This window comes from Nasonia vitripennis, chromosome 3 (assembly GCF_009193385.2).
Source record: "Nasonia vitripennis strain AsymCx chromosome 3, Nvit_psr_1.1, whole genome shotgun sequence".
Classification (NCBI taxonomy): domain Eukaryota; kingdom Metazoa; phylum Arthropoda; class Insecta; order Hymenoptera; family Pteromalidae; genus Nasonia; species Nasonia vitripennis.
In genome coordinates this window covers 7,642,136-7,662,675 of record NC_045759.1, presented here as the reverse complement: position 1 = coordinate 7,662,675, position 20,540 = coordinate 7,642,136, and the positions used below count along the sequence as shown (strand labels likewise).

Here is a 20,540-nt window from a genome sequence, read left to right as displayed (position 1 = left end):
CTATTATACTCCCGTAATCGTCGTCGTGAGGGTATTTATAGCGAGCGAGGAGCTTGACTGTATCGGACCGATGCTTATCTCTCTCTCTCTCTCTCTCTCTACTCAGACGCTGTTATGTTCTTTTGCTCCTTCGCTCGATGATATCTGTCCGGTGACGATTGTGCGGTAATCTCTCTCGGATTTTAATTTGAAGAAAAACGCGCACCTAATACACTCCTCTTATCGCTGATAAAGCTCTGCGCAGCTCGTCCGCCGTAAAGATAGCGCCTTCCGTATTAATTTCCGCGAGGCATTACTCACCGCCTCGCCTCTACTCTCGCTCTTATTCGCGCATATGCATGGAAATCCGCGAAAATAAAACGCGCGCCAAGTAGTTTTTCCCCCGTGTTCGGCTGCGTAATTCGGTGTCCGCGCAGTTGCGCTACATTATGCGTATATAGCTGATACACACATACACACACGAGCGAGAGTCTATAGACACAAGATGGCAGAGAGTTTGCTCAGCGCGAAGTATAATGTAGATGAGCAGACTCGACGCTTTAATCGAGGTCGTGTGTCGCGCAATTAACGAGTCTCAAATTTTCGTAACTCGTTTCGGGCTAATGGCTTGTGCTGTGAATTTTCGGACTAGAGTATGGAGACTCGATCGCGTACGTTATTATATTTCGCGCAGCGTCACCCGCGTTAACTAAGTCAATTTGAAGCGATGTGGAGTGATTAGGTGCTTCGGCAATTATTTTCGCTGCGATGGGAAAAAAGCTCGTGTGCCGAAGGATCCATGACGCGTGTAATGCAACGAGGCGTGTGCGTGTGTGTGTGTACGGGTAACATGAGTCAGTGTTTATACGAGACCTCCGGGTATTTGCAAACTCGTATAAGCGCCATCGATACAATATGCCCACGCGAGCGAAGCTTCAAAGGCTCGAAATTTTTCCGGCGCTAAAACTGCAAATATACCGCGCGTAGCTGTGCGCTATACTGACGTCACCGATGGAAAAAAACGCTCTTTGCGGAGAGAGAGAGAGAGAGAGAGAGAGAGAGAGAGAGAGAGAGAGAGAGAGAGAGAGAGAGAGAGAGAGAAAGTGTGTAATACCAGCCAAAACGAGGCACAATACGTTACACAGGCTCAAGGATGCAGTTTGTAAATCATCTCGGTCGAGAAGAAGCTAATTTATATATCGGCGTGTTGTGTGTCTCGTTGCATAATTCATCGGCCGGGGCGAGGGAGAAGGAATTATTTGACACCTGTATAATGCTTCATTAATCGTCTAACCGATGGACTTGTCATAAAATATTAATGAATCCCCTGGCGCGTTTCGCAATTACGCGCATCGGCCTATTGAAATACAAATCGATAATCCATCCGCGTGAGCTATAGAAGAGTAACAGGTCGACGTTGCGGCGGGAGGGGAGAGAGAGGAAAAAACGAGTGGAAGGGCGAGGCATTGTGTTACCGAGAGAGAGAGAGAGAGAGAGAGAGAGAGAGAAACGTGACGCGGACGGTTGAGATAATATTTGCGCTCGCGAGTCTTGACGGGCCGACACTTAATGGACTCGCCGCTCGCCAGCGGAGAGTACACACGCACGCATCCAACTTTTCTGGAATAGTACCTCGAGTGTATAACACAGTGTGTACTGAGACGCGCTAGTTTACGTTGTTTATTTGCCTGCACATATAGCTGCAAACATACAAGTCGAGCGCCACTTCTATGAGAAATTAAAATGTCCCGAAGAAGCCCCGCAGAAGAAACTTGGCCGAGCAGTCGATCGCGCGCGACGCGGATGAATGGGAAAAGTGTACACGAGTTTGGAAAAGTGCGATTTTTCATAGGCGCACGACGATAAAATCGCACTTTTAACAGCTTATTCGAATCATTTATGCCGAGGGAGAGATTTTTTTCTCTCAGAGTGGAGGACTTCTCTCATTTTTTTTTTTTTGCAGAGGAGATACCTCCAACTTTGTTCGTTAGACCGGGTGTCGGGTTACACGGAGAGGCTCGTGCGAAAGTTTGCGCGCGCGAGCGGATCGATAAGTTTGCTGATAAGCGAGAGAGGAAAATGCTCTCAGGGCTCTCCGGCTTCTCTAGGAAACTTGTTGCGATTGATACTATCCGCCGATTGTTGATTGAACGACACTCCTTTTGGAAAAATGATAAAGTCGAGGCTGTTTGGAAAGTTGATTATATGTGAGGACGGGCGGATGGAGCTGAAAGTTTGCAAATTACCTCGGATCCGCGCGCAGCTGTTTCTTTCGCTTCGTCGATTTTTAGCGAGTAACTTTAAAAGTCGAATATTTAATAGCCTTTAGGCTTTTTAGGCATCAGCGATTATTTTTCCATCGCACACAGCCGACAAACGAATAATGCGAGAAATTTTTGTCTGTTTGCAGTAGCCCGAGCCCGGACGCACCGGCTGGAGTCCTCGGCAACGTGGGACGACTGAGAAGTGCGCTCCGATCCGCTCACCCAAAGCGAATCCGAGCGAGCGCAGTAAACGGAAGAGACTGCGCGCGAGAGGAAGATCTAGTGCTCGAACAGTAGAATTAAAAAAAAAAAACAATCGTGCGATGACAGTTCGCGGAGTGTCTTCCGGCTAGAACTCGCTGATACAAGCCAGTGCGACGAACGGAGAGTGTGCCGCGGATGATCGCAGCCCGATGATGTGAAGCATCGCGCCACGAGAGAGAGAGAGGACTCCGTCATCAAGCCCGCTGAGGAAATTCAGAAACAGCACAATGCGACGTGGAATCGCTCTCCTGCTCTTTTGCCTGCTCGGTGAGTTATATACGCGCGCAAAGCGGAGAGAGAGAGAGAGAGAGAGAGAGAGCTCTCTCGTTCTTCTTCCTCCTCGTCGTCGACGCGTTTACTCTGGGCAAATGCTTCCTCCAGCGGGACATTTCAGAGGGAAAAATGCCTCTGCGGAAAAGAGAGAGAGAGAGAGAACGACGCGTAATGAGAGCTGCGCTGCAGGTATGCGTTTACGCTTGGAAAAACTCGCGCAGTTTTGCGTGTGTCGCTGGATTTTTTTTTTCCGAGGGCAGGATAACGACGACGATAACCTTTTTTATTTCGCCCCGATTCAGGCGCGAGCTCTTGTTCGACGCGTCGACGGACTTTTTGTTTTTCTCTACGCCGTGTAACGCTGTATATACGTTCGGTCGCGGACCAAAGAAACCGCTCGTCGACGACGTGACCCTCCGAAGAACGCGCACTTATTTTCGTCCTCCTCTCAATACCCGACCATATAAGGCCCCTTGTACTCTCTCGCACACACTCTCGCGGCGACGACGACTTTCTCGAGAGAAGAGATTCGCGCAGCTGACCCACTTGTCGCCACGCACGCCGCTAGGATCGATCCGATTCGGAGAGAATAACCGCACTGCTCTCCCTCGCTGCGGTTAATTAACGTTCGCGCGTATGCGCGTATCCCTTCGCACACACACACACGAGGAGGATATACGTATAGCTGCAGTAACCGGTTTTAGAGGAGAAGCATCAGCAGCAGCAGCAGCCGACACTTATTGCGCGCATAACTTACCGCTGCTCCGGCGTAAATTTCCCGGGAGCACGGACGAGGCTCCTCCTGTCTTTAAGCAAATTCCTCGCGTATAAGAAGCCTACTTTGCATGTCCGAGAGATAGAGACGCGATTGATCGACAGCCGCTCGTTTCTCATCTCTCTCTCTCTCTTTCTCTCTAGCGGTAATTGTTTTCCGCTAAAAAATTTTTCTCGCTTGGAGAGGGTGTAAAGCGCAGAAATTTATGAAGACGGATATTTCTGGGTCGCGTTTTATTCGCTGACGCTTCTCTCGCCTTTGTTACACACCGAAAGCGCTGCGCTTGAAATTTTTTCTCTCCCGCCGTTCTGTAGGTGCTGAAGAAGATGGTAGACTCGATTGGAAGCAATTCCAGTCAATCAACGCTGCATCGCGATAAATCATCGGCTATACTCGCCCCCGTCGATGCTTCTCCTAAGAAAAACACGAGGCGTTCAATATATTTTTTCTTCTTCTTCCCGAGAGCGATTTCCACTCGAGACTCTGGGACAAAAGCGATGATGAGAGACGTGCGGATAGACGTGGGAGTAGCTCGCACGTGTCGGGCCTATGATACGACCTTTGGCTGTCGGTTATATTCCCCACGAATTAGCGGCTCGACTCAAAGAGAGCACAAAACGGACGCCTCGAACTCGAGCGTATACGTAGGATCTCTGCGGCCTTGGGACAGCGTCGGCTCGCTTTTTCTTCTCTTCTCCGCGTCTGTGTAGTACGCGACGATGCACCGAGTGAAATGACCGTTACACACACACACACTCGTCGCTTGCGCAATACTCTCGTGAGAGTAAGTGTCGCCTTACTCCGCGCGGCTTGCCTTCTTCGCGTTCTCGGAAATATCAGACGATCTAGCTGTATAATGCGCTCTTTCTCAGCGCGACGAATTTGCGCATCAGCCAAAAAAAAAAAAAAAATAGTTTTCCGGTTCGAAAAAAAATCCCCTCCCGACACTCGTATCCATTTCTCTGTACGCACGGGAGATCGAAATCAAAAAAATTGTTTCCCCTCGTATGGAATTTCACCGAGGAAAAGAGTCATTTTTTCGTCGCTCTCGTCGGGACTTTAATTCAGAAATACACACACCGCGGCTAAACAACGGCGTAATATACGACGCGTAAGGGTCGGAGAGCATTGTTTGGCGATTCTTATTCGAGTGTCACGAGCACGTCGTCGCAGCGCCGGCCAATTATAACGACTCGAGAGCCGCCCCTCCCCGACGCACTGCAACTCTCTGTGAGAATATAAACGCGCGTTGTGCTTTTTGCACTCGCTCTCTCCGCTGCTGTGATAATTGGCTAACGAATGGGCCGTCGCTGGCGTGTGTATCGCGCTTGGAATTTTCGAGTATTATATACGCGCCGGGGGGACATACATCAGAGCCTCACGTCCGCGGCAGGCTCTTATCGCGCACTTCTTCTTATGAATTTCCTGGAATAATTAGTAGAAGGACTTTTATACTGTGCAAATCTCGGGCAGCTCTCTTTTATTGCCAGCTTTCGCGAGAGGTTTCCGCGTCGTTGATTTTTTTTCTCTCGCCGACGCTGATCGCGGACGACGACGACACGCGAGGGGAAAGTATTAATTAAAAAATTTAATTAACTCTCGCGGCCGAGCTGGATTGCCGAGTCGAGGGCAGTATAACGGGAGATTAGAGGCGGTATAATTATACACGCCGGTGTAGGTACGTATGCATACAGAGAGGAAATTCTGATCGATTGATGTGTATAAGTTGCCTAAGTGTGTTATCGACCGGAGAGATGATTATAACTTGGCTCGATATCTCTCTATCTGGAAGCTGTTATTGTAAGCGTCTGCGTGTGATTTGAACTTGAGGCGAGCTCTTATGTTCGTACAAGTTTATCAAAGTTATTTTCAGATAAACATTCCAATCGAATATTCTATAAATCTGACGAGGCGATAACGAAGTAATGATACACGAGCTGCGACTCGGTCTCTAATCAAATACAATCAAGCGACGCATCAGCCAAGATTCAAACAAGCAAATTCATCAGCAGCGCTTACACACACACACACATAATCGGCAGCAAACATCTTTATCCACGCGTCCGCGCAATTACCCATGCAAACAACAATCATCTCTCTCTCAGCTCATTTATAAACTCGCCTAGAAAAACGACCCGCCGCATCATCATCATCATCTACTATACCCACACGTACACGCATATACACAACGGCTACATCGTCAGATAGAGAGAGAGAGAGAGAGAGTCAGGTGCGCTGATGTACAGCGTCTCTCTCCGCGGCGATTACACAAATTGACGTAATTGCACGCGACTAAACGTGCTCTCGGGGATAGTGTCATAACGATAGACGACGGGGGCACTCTTATTATTATTCCCCGGCATCAATATTCAATAACACCGTGTCGTACAGCCTCACTCTCTCCCGCTTTATTTACCCTCGACGCGCGGATCCTGAATATGCAAAAGCTCGGCTAATTACTTGTCGCGCGCCGCGTATCTAGTGTCCGCGGGATAGGAATTTTCAGAGACTCACTCGACGATCAATCATCGGCCCCGAAGCTATACATACAAGAATGGTTAAAAGACGAGTGATCGACACCGTGAATTTATCTTCAAAGTGTAGAGCAGCATTGGCGGCACGTAATATCTCGGTTCGAAGTTAATCGCCGCGAGTCGATCGAGATTGAATACCTTTGCAGTTTCCTCTTTGCGCAGCTGCCGCCGCCGCGCGCGAGAGAGAGAGAGAGAGACAGAGGGAGAAGCGTTTAGCCGCTGTTCTAGTTGCCGGGTAATCGCGGATAACCGAGGGGATTACGATGGATCAGCTTTGAATAAGGTTCGCGGCGCCGCCGCTGTTGGAATAGTTCGTGGCTCTCTATCGCGCGCGCGCGCGTGTGTAACTTCTGCGGCAACTGTTGCTGTATATGTATAGAGAGAAGAGAGATTTTTCTAGCGACCCTGTGCCGATGCGACGCGTGTTATACGGTGGTAGTTCATGTGGAAAATACTCGCGCGAAAAATCAGGAGAGGGAGTGGATGAATTATACATGAGATTCGAGAGAGATTTATCGCGTGTGGCTAAATGCCAGATTGATTTTGTAGAGTCTGGTCTCGGAATTCGAGAGCAGCTGCGAGCGTATGCTGCCGAAGAATAGTTTGATTCTGGTGCAGTTTACCAATCGTTAGTGATACACTTCTTTATTATACTCCGATAAGCAATCCACTCATGCACAGTACCAGTCGACTCATATTTTTACACCAGCAAATAAGCCCACGCGAAATCCCGCTTACAGCACAGAGCGAGGCTATAATACGCAACGCGCACTCGCATTTATGATCGCGTCACGGCCTCGTTCCGCGCTATCGGCGATCACCGCCGTGCGGAACGACTACCCGTAGATACGCAGTCCAGCCGAAATTCACGTGGCCCCTTTATCCCTTCTTGCATGACGTGATCTCCGCGTTATATGTTTGCTTTAATTCGCGCTCCAATTAACCTCCTCGTCCCTGACGAGGTACCTATACCATGGACTGCGCTGAAAATTCTTCTCTTCAAGGTACACGCGAGAGTATAGCCGATGCTCTTTCATCTTCCTCTGAGGAGGAGGATCCTTATATTTACCGGAGCATATTCACTCGGCTGACTGATGGCTAATATTTCTCGAAAGCTGAGAGAGGGCAGAATTATTTCGCGCGACATCCGAATTGAATTAGGCGAATCCGGACAGGGTTTCGGCTGGCTTATTATTAATTGTTTGTTTGCCGGGTTTGGCAGAGATCAAGTGCAATTGACGTGCAATTCCGTTTACAGCAACCAACGCGAGAGATTCGCTTCTACAGCGTGTGTAAAGTAAACAAGAAGAAAAAAAGCGTCGTTAGCTTAATGAACCCGAAACATGATTTACGAACTCTTTCTCCAGTCCCAGAAGGCCGTCGCTCTCAGAGTCCCTCCGTCCAATCAAAACGCCGACACACTGGGTTACTGGGCTCCTCCGATCGCGTACGCATCACGTGCGGGAACAAAAAGAAGCCGTGAGAGAGGAAAGACGCGCAGATGTGTCCCTCTCCTCATCCCCGACAGCGGGGCGGGCTTTTTAAAATGCAATAAAATCGCGCGATGGGATTTTTACACACACCGACGCGCCTTATTTCTCCTCTGGTAAAAATATCACTGGAATCTCGAGAGAAGCACATAGCGACAATGCGCGCACGCCTACGCTCTAGAAATACCGACGGGAGAGAAATTAACGATGTTTGGCTCGGCAGAGGCCAAACAGCTGATACATCACACACGCGCGCATTTCTCGCTAATTTTTACGAGTGAAGAAAGAGAGCATGAGGGAGAAACGTCCGGTCAAACAAACCTTGGACTTGAACTCTCTCTCGCTCGCGCTTAATATTGCTTGCCCGAACATTTAGCGCGGAGCAGAGAGCAGCGTCGAAGAACTCGTTGCGTTTTACGAACGGCAATTTACAATGTCTCTCTGTCCCCCCCACCCCCTCGCGGTATTATTTGCATCGTCAGCTAATCCCATCTCTTCTTTTTGCGCCGCCTCGTCGTCGCACTGTGTCCTAATTCCGAGTCTTAGCCCCCTTGAGGGACCGGCGCGCGTCTTTGTTGATCGATTTTATTTCCTCCCGACTCTCTCTCGTTGTCTTGTACCTCGGCGCGCTTTTATACTCGAGCCGAGAGCTATCAGACTTATTCTCAGCGAGGGCGCAAGGATTCGTATAATCAAGAGGCAGATGATAATGAGTTTTCCAGACGCACAATGGGCTCGAAACTCGATTTGTTGCACTGTGCTCTCGGGATGATGAATATTGTTTGTATACTTTGCTAATTAAAATTCATGAAGGCTACTTTTCGTACACCCACGCGGATTAATGCACCGCCGCGCTTTGCTCTTTCGCCTCGACTATCTCAGCTGATGTAAATAAACACTCGCCACAGACCCAAGACGACGTATGCAAACGAGAGTCAGGTGGCACCGCTGATGCAGTGGAGAAAAACTCTGATCCCGTGTGTATATATACGTCGAGGCTCGTAAAGCCCTGCAGATATCTAAAAGTTTTTCTCCAGAGGAACACAGAGCGCCGCGAGACGGAATAATGGAGCTACGCAAGTATAAAGGGATGGCAGGGGAGGGGGGAGACGCGTAATAACGAAAGAAGACGCCGTCGCCGTCGGAGGATCGGAGAAGATAAGAGATGTAATGATGCAGCGGTTAAATTACCTGGAAAAAGTCTCCTCTCTCCGACGAGATGCGCATAACAGCGGCCCTCTCGAGAAAAAGTAAACTGTTTGTCAAATTTTATTGCCCGGAGTGTATACACACACACACACGCGACTCTCCGCAATTATGCTCAGGTGCGACCAGCCCGCACATATCGATCCATCTTCATAGCGTCTTCCGTCCTCCTCGACGTTATATAAAAGAAACACCCAACTCTCTCGAGTACACATGCCAAACTCTATTCCGCCGCACTATACAGCTCGAGAGTAGTGCGAACGTCCAAGACGCGTCGTTACACCCTCGTTATAACGTCCCTCGTCGTTTCTCGGTCCGGCAGTAAATCGTCCTCCCTCACACAGTCAATCTCCGCGGTGTATAGGTATATACGGAGCTCTTTCGCTTTCCTCTATACATACACCCCCCTTTTCTCCGAGACAATTTCTCCGGAAAGGGGGTCTTCTTTGTGCTCGAGCGATTTGCATCTCCCGCTGACGTTAACGGTGTACCGCACAACACAGTCACGCTCGCCGACAATAATTATCGCGAAAAGTGAGAATGAGAGAGAAGCAGCTCTCTCGCGCGTATAGATACGAAGAAAGAAGCTCCGCTGGCAATTAGCGGGATATCGATCGTTTAATCGAGCTCTCGGTGCGAGATGCGGGTCGGGTGATCCTCTCACCTCGATCTCCTTGTTATTATTTTTTTTTTCTATTGCGGAGACCGCGACGACACGAAAAGAGAGAGAGAGAGAGAGAGACAAAAAGACCTTGATCGGCGAGAGGGACATTCCTGCACACTACACGTGGGCGAACCGACCGATAAGTGTGTGCATGTATAAGACACACACAGAGAGTGACGGGAGGTCAATATTCTAATAAAAAGAGAGCCCGTTGCAAATATTGACGCGACACACTGCCGTCTCTCTTTCGAGATAAGTGTTTCTAATATCGAATTACGCGTCCCACACATTGTTGCGAACAAAGACGCTGCAGTTTTTATCTCTGACTCAGGCCGATTAGTGTATTTCCAAATCGAAGCTCCGATATATATATATATAACGAGAGGGAATTCCAGCACGTACGTGTACCTCTCAACGAAGCGAAATTAGTCTTCCCGGTATATTAGAGTCAATCATGCCGATCGACGACCTCACACCCCGACTCGCATACGTGTAACTACTGCGCTCTATTTTCGGCACACGCCAACTTGTTGCCCCTCTCCCTCTCGCTCTCGTGTACAGCAATTAAGTGCGCAGCGCGCAGGCATTAACAAGAAAATCGCATTAAACCGACCGGCACCGTACAAATCGTTCTCCATTATTCATAAACGCGCCGCCGCGGGACACAAAGCAGTACACGAGAGACGTGCTGTTGTTCTTTCTTTTCGCTGTACGACACCCGCGATTGTATCTCTCTCCCCATAGGTATCACCGTGTATGGCCTTTTTTGGGACGACACGGAGTTCTTAGTAGAGGTGGAGCCGCCTTTGCTAATTGAGACGATGGCGATCGCGTGTATGTGTGCGTGTGCGTGGGTGTAGTTTAACGCGAGGTTCTCGCGGGACAATGATGATCGTTTGGACGTTGATTGAGTGATTCTGAAATGTGTACGGCACCTGCGCGATCGTACGGATGATCGTTATTGTGGGGCTTCGACGCTTGTAACTGTCAGTGACGCTGAAAAGGGATTATTTCCCTCTATATACAAACCACGCGGTGGTATTTTTATTCCCCCGCACACACACACACACACACAGGCGTCCCGGATTTTTCATTTGCATACGCGCTAAAAAAAATACAAGAGCAACGAGCTCAAAACGGCTCATAAACTCGCAATTTCCAAAGGTCCCGCAAGCTCGGCGCGCAAAAAGTGCCCTTTTTATAAATTTCAAGGTGGTTCAGCGGCATAACATTACAAGCTGTACACGCCGTGGTCGTCGCAGCGACATAGCCTATAAAGAAAACTCGTTTACGCGTGGCTAATTGCGCGGCGCTGTATACATATTTACGAGCAGCGAACGAAGCTCGTGCAGTCGACGTTGACGAGCCGCGATTGCATTTCGACTGTATAGTGTTCTCGCTCATGTGTGTCTCAGCTATAAATATAACACGCGATTCGATGCGGCGCATAATAGTACCGAGGACGAGTCGTCGTCGAGACACACATCACACGTGGCGGAGGGAAAGAAGACACCGTCAGGCTGACTCGTCGGATTTCGTTGCGAACAGCGCAGCAGTGACATAAAGACGAGCTATATAGTAGAGTTTTTTTTCTTCTCGGCTCGGCTCTTCGTCTTCTCCTTTTTTTTCGGCGCGATCGATCGGAGGGTTGCGGCTGCGGTGTTAAAGTGACTGGATGACTGGACGATCGCGTGGACTCGAGTGTCATGAGAGGATAACACGGCGATTTCGGATGTAATTAAAGCGAGAACGATGTTGATGCCTGCTGTGCTGTGGGAGTGTTCCACGTGGGCTTGATGAGGGGATCGCGCGTATCTGATGACACGAGCCTGGATTTTGAAAAATGATAGTATAGAGGAAGCTACGAATGTTCCTAAATCGAGACTTTGCTCGAAAATTCCTTCCCCTGCGCAATCAGTCAAGCTCCGCCGCAATCGCGCGCCGCACACAGCAATGCGGGGAAAAAATTCTGCAAAAAGAAAGCAACGCATCCGACAAATTTATGCGCAGCATACCACCACCCACACAGCGCGTCACGTCCGTTTCACAACTGTATCACAATGCGTCATCCATCCCTCCCGAGTTCCTCGCATACCTCTCCGCTTGCGGGCAACGAAATAACTGCCCCTGCGCTAGCATTATTATTATTATTATTTGGAATACCGCGAGTGTATACGCAGACATTTGCATACGCGCTTTTTTCGCCGCCTTATATACTCCGTCGTTCTTTTTATGCGGCTTCTCTCTCTCTCTCTCTCTCTCTCTCTCTCTCTCTCTCTCTCCCTGGGGGCGATTTATCTTTTATTTCGTTCCATCTTCCGCGCGCGATACCAGAATCGCTCTCGCGTTTTATTATCCGTCCGCTCGAAAATTCCCTGCTGGTTTTTTTTCGTCTCTCCGCGCGCGTAGCTTTACGGTAATGGTAATCGCCGGGAATTACTTTCTTTTACGGCTTCTGATGATGCATCTTTTTCCTCCGTAACCTCGACCAAGTACAAACAGAAAGCGGCTCGAGATTCGACACTTCTTCTTCTGTGTAGCAGAGCCGGAAAGCAAAGTTCGATCGCTCGGCGATTTCGTTTTAATTAACGAAGCGTCGGCGGGTGTCGTAAAATCAAGCCCTCAAAGTCCGCTCGTATTCCTCAAAGAAAATCAAGGAAGCTTCTCTCTTTCTCTCTCTCTCTCTCTCTCTCTCTCGATTCTGTAGTTAGTGCTCGGTGAGAAACAAAGGAAATGGATTACGTATACGATTCTCCGCGTTTTGAGAGCAGCTTACAGAACCGCCGCGTCGCGGTTTTAATAAAATTATGATTAACGACGCTACGCGCGCGTGTGGTTTACGATGGTGATTAACGACGTCGATTACGCGCAACTGTGTACCATATATGGCTGATACGCGTTTATTATCTTCTATAGACACACAGAGTCGAGCGAATCGTTTCTCCCTCTCCGCGAAATGAAAGATTCGTGAGACTCGGAAGATACAGGCGCAGCGACTTAATTCAATCCTCTCCTCTGTCCCATATTATATGCAGGAGCTCTCCTCTCTCAGCGGCTTAATTCATACCTCCGCTGCTGCTGTGCGCAACGGTAGCAGGTGCAGAGACTTTAAATCGCCGTCGTTGCTCTTTTTTCATCGCCTCTCTCTCTCTCTCTCTCTCTCTCTCTCTCTCTCTCTCTCTCTCTCTCTCTCGAAAACAGTAGCTGCTGCAGCGACCGGTTCGCTGATGAATGGCCGCCGCGACGAAGACCGGTTCCTATAGATATATATAATGAGACTCGACGGAGCCGACTACTACTACTACTACTACTATCCGTCGCTCTTTTTTCTCGCGGATCGATCAGCTGCCGAGGAGGAGAGAAGCGCGGAAACGAGAACGTCAAAAGAGGAAATTAAACAGAAGACGGATAAACAACGAAGCTGCGCGCAGCTCTCGCTCGGCATGGATTAATGCCATTACGCGAGCAAACCTTCGTCCTTTCCCATCATCAGGATTACGTATTGTGCAGCGCCGGAGACTTCAGTTCTCTCTCCTGTATACTATATAGATATATGCAGAGGAGCGAGTGGCTCTCGCTCTTTTTCCCTCGACTATAGGAGACAACTTCATCTTGGCTCTCGTCGGATTTTCCCGCTCATGTACCCGAGAGAGAGGGATAGCTAAATGAAAAGCGGCCTCCCGGTATATTTTAAAATCGTGCTATATGCGCGCTCTCCGCGGGATCGAGGAGCACAAAGCATCCCTTCCTTCTCTCTCTCTCTCTCTCTCTCTCTCTCTCTCTCTCTCTCTCTCTCTCTCTCTCTCTCTGTGTATACATGGAGAGAAAACGCGAGTCAAAGCCTCGTCGTCGTCGAGGCTTCAAAGTATATATCCGGGACTAGCGGTTTTCGTTTGCCGGACACACGGCGACGAAAATAAAAGAGGAGAGAAGCACAACCGGTTCCCCCGCTCTCTCTCTCTCTCTCTCTCTCTCTCTCTCTCTCTCTCTCTCTCTCTCTCTCTCCCTCTCTCTCTCTCTGACGTCAGCCGAATTCGCAAAGCAGCAGCAGCAGTCTATATTACACCGCAGCGGTGGTTCTCGCTTAAAATGCAAAAATGCGCGAGCGAAGTAACGCCGCGCGCTGTGTGTGTGCTTTTAGCGCGCGATACGATACGATGCTAATATACGTGGACTCTGTTTGCTTCAGGAACCAGTTTCTCTCGAGAAAATTGAATGTATAAACGCATGTCTGTGTATATAGTATACAGTTGGTACGTATATCGTAGGCGCAATCAGTGCCTCGTGGTGTAGAGATGGGAAGCTCGCTGTATAAATTGATGAAAAAGGCCGACGGAGCGCGGGGTAACCTTGAGACTCGTTAGAGCAATTCTAGAGGGGAAAATAAAGAATCGCGAGAGCAGAAATAGAACTGAGCTACCGCGGGACAATAAGATGTTTCTTCAAAGAGACACACTTTATCAACGTCAGTCTGTGTGTACCACTGCTCCATATCCGAGAATTGCCGACCCCGTCGATTCCCCAGATCGATACAGCGACCGACTCGCAGAATATACTAAACAAAAAATTAAAGAATCTGCAGCACACACCGTTCGGACGAATGTGTGCACATTATAAATATCAGTTTCCGATCGCGCCTCGAGTTCCTTAATCTCGAATTATCCCCGGCGAAAGTTTTCTGCAGTATCGGCTATCGCGGAAGAGAGGATTACCGCGAGTGTCTCCTCCTTTTGCGGATTAAGCTGCGCCCGAGAGAGAATATAATCGCCGAAAGGCTTTCTCGCTCTCCCTGGTAGTAAGTTATTTGGAAGTTTTGAGGTTGTCAATCTCAGAACTTGGTAGTTTTCTTCGCCAGTTTTTGTTACAAGATGTAACGCTTTTTATCCTAGTTCTTTGGCAGTTTTTAGATGGAGTATTCTGAACTATTTTCTTCAGAAGATAGTTGGCGAAATAACACGACACAGAGGTGCACGTGGTTAATGGCGATTCGAGGTTAGAATTGAAAAATCATTACTAGCAGGCTTGTATTCGAGTTTTTTTTTTTAACGAAAGTATATAGAATAATGATTTGCATGCTAAAAATCATCCGAAAAATCGAATCCACAAGGATAGCCGCGCGCCTTAGCCAACCGAGCCAAGTAAACGTTGTCATTTGACCAACTATCTTGGACATTTTACTTTTCAAAAACAGCTCGATCTAAGAACTGCCAAAGAACTAGGATAAAAAGCGTTGTACATCTTGTAACAAGAACTGACAAACAAAACCACCAAGTTCTTAGCCTTTACACCATTATAAATCGGCCAATTTCTACCAGGGCTTTTATTCTAAAATTCATACTCTAACGATGATTTACGCATAATCGAGGAATGATACGCTGGCTGCTTTAATTTTGATCGATAGCTTTCGGAAAATACTGCACAAAACGCGAAGCGAGCGATATCCTATCGTGAAAAATCACGAGAGAGCCGGCAGCGACGAGCCATTAGTCATCGGGAATAAAACGAACGATTGATTCCGGCCGCGCGCTGTGCTGATGTAACCGCGCTCGAATTCCAGAGCGGCCGCCCGCGAGTATCAGAATAGTGTCTTCCGGGTAACGACGACGAGTAGAGAGATCGGTATTACAAACACTCGCGCGAACTTTCCTTCTCGGAACGAGCATCAATGGGTGTACGTAGAATCGATGCATATAGGCCTCTCTCCGATCGGCGCATAACAAAACCTGCCTACGCCCATATCGATTATACACCCGATCGCGCCGCGCCTATATCGTTCGCGAAAAAAAAAAACACATAAAGTCTCGCCCGAATGACGAGGCGCGTCCGGCTGATTTATCGACGTCCATTACGACGTCTGTCATATACGCACAAAGAGAGTACAGGGCGTATAAAACTCTCTCCCGAGGGTGTATTTAATTATAACTCTCAGGTGTGCGTCACTCCCGCACGCACGCACGGGCTTAATTCAATTTATACGCGTCTGGAGTTCGCGCCGCGTGGACTTTTTTACACGACCGCTTTGACTTTCGCTCGGTGCATCGCGATAATATTCCCTCGCTCTTTCAGCGATGACTCGCTTATTTTCCCGTCCGCTCCGACGACGCTAAAGCCTTGTGACAATATTTCTCGGCTGCGCGACTGCATTTTATATGCTCGAAATTTTTTTTCGCCAGCGGCAGCGTACGCGTTGTTTGCGCGAAACGAGTTCGATGCTGTACTTTGAGGGCGACGATTGCTGTCGGAGTTTGAAATTGCCTCGATACGACGCGCTTTGATGTGTTTAACTCTTCCTCTATAATGTGCCAAAAACAATAACGATCGCGCGACGAAACAGCTCTGCTGCTTCCTCGATCGCCACCCACACACGCAGAGAAAACGGAGCGGCGGTAGCCGCCTATATATAAAGAATCCGGCGATCAGCTGACGGCCTCGAATTCCTCTCTTGCGGCTCTCCGCTGGAAGCCTTTACACGCACGATGCAGGCATCAAAAGCGACGACGAAAATAGAGCGGCTCTCGCAAGCGCGCGCAAGCTCGCCAATTATTCGCGCGCGTGCCTCCCTCTATTTTCAGGCCTCTCTTACCTCACGCTCACGTGTACGCCTGTACCTGCGGACGGCTTTTGACATACTTGAATTATGCGAATCGCTTATTCTAGAAGCCGAGCTCTGGCTTTCGCGGAGGGAGGCTTTTTTTTCTCTCGGCGCTTTTTTTCCTTTTCGGGCCTACGAGCTGGGGAGAAAGCTGTTTCGAAGAGGGTCGCGGCAGGGATTTTAGCGCGAAGGTCGGATCAGCATCGAGTCTAATTTTTCGCCGTTCGCGCGATTTATTTCGCTTATCGCGAATTTTCCCCACGCGCTCTCTCCGTAAATTAGATTCAAGATGTCGCTCCCCCCGCCGGCAAACAAAGCCCGATTCGTTTGCGTAATAACGACGAATGCGATTACCCCCCGTTTTATTTATACCCTCTGCGCTTTGAAACGTTAAAGATCGACTCGCCTCGCGCTAATTGTCACCTGCGCGCATTATCATATAGACTCTCCGAGGGTCGACGAAAGCAGCAGCGTAAAAAATCTCTCTCCCACATCTTCATCACCGCCTGCGTATATTCCTCAACGTCGCGCGCATCGCGTATTCCATTAAAGTGCAAAGTAGATCTCGCTCGCTCGCGAGTGTATACGAGTATAACAGGGCTGAAAAGTCGACCATTTCTCTGTCTCTCCGGAAAATTTCGTCACTTTTGTCAATTAGTCATGAGCGAGCGAGCTCGACAAAGTTCGAATTTTCCGTGACGCTGAACGAGCGGAATCAAGATTCACTGGCTCCGCAGCTGCGCTTAATCCTGTCTTTTCGCCTATATGAATATATGGACCGGTGCGTGACTTCTTTTTCGTCGGTTCCTTAACTCGAATGCACGGCGGAGATCGATATTGTTAATCCGCTACGCGCTCTTTAAGCTCTTCGCTGTTCCCGTTTTCCTCTATGCAGTTTTATCTTCGTATTCCGCGATCGATTAGGCATCTGGTATTACGTGTATTGCTTATGTATTTATTACGTACGATATCGGAAAGTTCAGCTGTTCGGCTCTATGTACATCGAGAAAACGCGATGAGTTCGTTAGCGAAGAATGCAAGCGAATACGTTAACATTGACATCCGATTATGCAGCTACAATATTATACACGATCGATGATCATCGCACCTGATACACAAAAATCCAATCAGCCAGTCGATACTCGATCGAACCGAGTGTATACACGTTTGCAAACGTCGAAAGAATGCAGCGCGTGTGTGTGTAGCATTCAAAGGTCGCGCGGTGCTCTCAGAAAAGGCATCGGTTGCCGCCGCCGCCGGGAGAAATCTTTCCTGGCATTCTGCCATCGAGTCGCTTTTGTGGAATAACGCCGCGCGTGTATAGGTGTGTACGTTTATACTTGCATTGCACGACGTGTATACGCGTGTCGGTGGCGGGACTTTAATAAATAACTCTGGCTGAGCGCCGGTCTTTGCCTCCGTGTATGGCTCTCTCTCTCTCTCTCTCTCTCTCTCTCTCTCTCTCTCTCTCTCTCTCTCTCTCTCTGCATTGTCGTTTTGTTTGCCGCTGCGGGCTTATCGATGATTGAGATATTTTTCGGTTATGTCGCTCAATGCGACGCCCTTCGGATATGCAAATTCGCAGCTTACACAAAAGAAGATCGAGTGAAAGAAAGGATATCTGCGAAACGAGAAACACGACGGTGATCCTAAACCCACTGCGCAAAAAAAAAAAAAAAAGATTCAACGCCCGCTCTCGTATCAGTCAGCAGTCAGCGAACGCGCTCGCGCGTGCAAGCTCTCCTCTCGTCTTTTGTCCCGCGCGACTCAAAGCGATTACCATTTCCATGCGGCAAAGTCTGCGCTGTATACCGAAATCACCACAGCGTCGCCGGCTAATACAGCTGAATAGAAAGCTTTGTCGCCGCGAATGAATCGGCCGTCCGCGCGCAATTGAATCAGCAGCGCAGTGGCTCCGGAATCGAGTTCAAAAACAGCGAGAGGAGAAAACGTTCATTTCGCCGGATAATTAACAGCCGAGCGAATTATGCCCTATTTAGCCAGCTCGAGCGCGAAAAGCACTAGCTTTTTCGACAGATTCGATCGTTCGTTTTTTTTTTATCATTTCTCACTGCCCGCCTGCAGCGTTATAAAGTTCGGCATAATAGCGCGTTACAAGCAATTGTGCCGCGTAAAACTCGTTCGCACTTTGGATGTAATTCAATGCGCCACGTCGTCAAACTCTCTCTCGCGCGTGTTTGTATAAAATCCCAACTATAAAGCTTCCCAGCTCTCTCTCTCTCTCTCCCTCTCTCGGTTCCGCTGCAATTAATTTCGCGCTCGACGGGAGGGCGAGGGGCTGAATAAAAGAGTTTTCCTAAATTCGTTGCCGCGGCGGCTAAAAAAGCAAGTCGCAAAACGGATTTCCACGTTCGCGCCATTAAAACTGGTCCGCATGAAGCGCGAAGCGAAGCCTTTTTAGCTTAAGATGAAAAGCGTGTACAGCTCTCAGGAAACGAAAGAAGAAAGAGTCGCGAGAGCAGCACACCTGTGCGTTTTTCCATTAAAAGGCAAGCGCGCACCCGCTTGTTATGACGCCGGGGATCGCTTTCAAAAGACGCGCTTTTATATTTCGAGCGCGAGCGAGCTATACAACTACTGTCGTTCGCTTTCCGACTTTATGATGTGAAAGGGGTGGGGGGTTTCTTTTTTTTTCAGCGAGATGGGAAATGGAGATGTTCATGATTGATAGAGCGGCGAGAGTGGAGTTGCTTGATTCTTTTAGTGATTTCTTAGTGACTTTATCCGCGGTCGGTAATCATTAACGCGAGAGAGAGAGAGGGAGAGGGAGCGGAAGCTGAATGTCGGATCGTCTTCCGTCTAGTTAGTTCATGGAAGTGGATTGGGTCTTCATTATTCAGACGTCTAACCTCAAAATCTGAATTTCCTGTTCTATACTCGAATCGTTTAAATTATCAACCGATACGACCACTTCAACAAATCCACCAGCACTTCTCGCTTAGCGACCAACGCTGCGTACACAGCATATACGCAATACACGCAGCGCCGGGATTTAAGCAGGCTAATCACAGCCCTCTCGACTCTCGCGCAGGTGTAAATCCCCATCCAGCAAGTCTCTCGCCAATAAAGTAATCGCTCGCATTCCGCGGCCATTAATTACTCGACGAGATTTGCCTCGGCGAGCACCAGCCACTCATTCGCCTCTCTTCCGCATTATAAGCCCGCACTATACAGCACACGTATTCGAGCTTCGTTCATTACACCATCAGCAGGCGCGTATCAATCAGCTGCTACTCGCATATCAGTTCTCCTTTCTTCTCTCTCATAAAGCGGATGCCTCTCCCTCGGAATGAAAAATCCTACTCCGATTCTCTCCCCGGTATACATCAGGCGTCCTTGTACGTCTCGCGATCGATCGGAAGGATTTTTATCGACGTGCGCACGGCAGCCTGCAATTTGTAGCGCTGCTGCTGCTGCTGCTATATCTCCGGCTCTTGGAATTAACCGGTCGTTTCGTCGTAAAACTTATCGGCCTGCGATTACCGCTCGCGCTTGTAAGAAGGTTAAAGAGAAGAAAGAACGTTGGCCGCGCTGCAATAACGGATTTTTCTCAGCCCTATCCGACACGAGTATCATTACGCCGCGCCGCTGCTGCGTATTTTTTAATCCCCCAGTGTACGAGACACAACGGCTCCATCGGAATCGGTAAAAATCTCGTTACACGTGTAATTCCGTCATAATCCACGAGAGCGAGGATGAGAAGCTTCGGCGGCGTCTACAGACGACTCCGCGAGGGAGAAAATAACGAACGATGAAAGCATATGACGCCGCGGTCGGAGGGAGGAGATCCGGACAAACATTTGCATTAAGCTCGAGCGATCGCCGAGAGGGAATTTACGAGCAGCCAATGAGCCGGTAATTGAAAAGTTATATGGCACCGTGCGGAAAAGCCTAGTGACGATGATAAATCGCCCGGCCGGTTATACTCCCTGAAAAATCGTCCAGGGCCCCGGTACACATGCATATACATATAGAGCTGAGCAGAGCAGGATTGATATCGGGCAATTGTATCGACGACTGACCCAAATAGCCGCAGCTGACGCGGAGAGAGGAGGTCAATAGGAATAAGCCTCGTCTTGATCCTTACGTAAGTCCGATTATTAGCTGCGCCGGCGCACCCTGTCCGTATATATGCACGCGATGTATTCCAATCGTCTTTCGCTGTGCGAGCACAGGTCGGCCGAGAGCAGCTCTCTATATCTGACACAGACGAATAATCAGAGACGACGATTGTGATGTCTATTTCCGATGGATGTGTGCGACCGCTTCATCGCTCTCGGATTACGTCTAATATACACGGCGATGTTTAAAAAGAGAGTCCGCGAGCTTTTAGACTCGATGGAAAGCTCTAGCTCTGAGAGCGATTGGAAATCGATGGACGTCAGTGGTTTGCGGCTCGGAAAATACACGTATAAATAGTAATTTCGGGGGACGTTCGCGTCAAAAATACACTGCGCAATATGACTGACTCTGACACA

General features: G+C 48.9%; 1 protein-coding gene across 7 annotated transcripts in view; it reads left to right on the top strand.

The window, feature by feature from the left end:
• The window catches only part of LOC100677936 (cysteine-rich motor neuron 1 protein), a 112,553-nt gene that overhangs the window by 48,801 nt on the left and 43,212 nt on the right, over window positions 1–20,540 (top strand). For all 7 annotated transcript variants that reach the window (XM_032598553.1, XM_032598556.1, XM_032598554.1 and 4 more), the window contains one exon: window positions 2,390–2,774. In XM_032598553.1, the coding sequence (XP_032454444.1) occupies window positions 2,735–2,774 (40 nt within the window). In that variant the 5' untranslated portion in view covers window positions 2,390–2,734. The remainder of the gene's footprint in view (window positions 1–2,389; window positions 2,775–20,540) is intronic.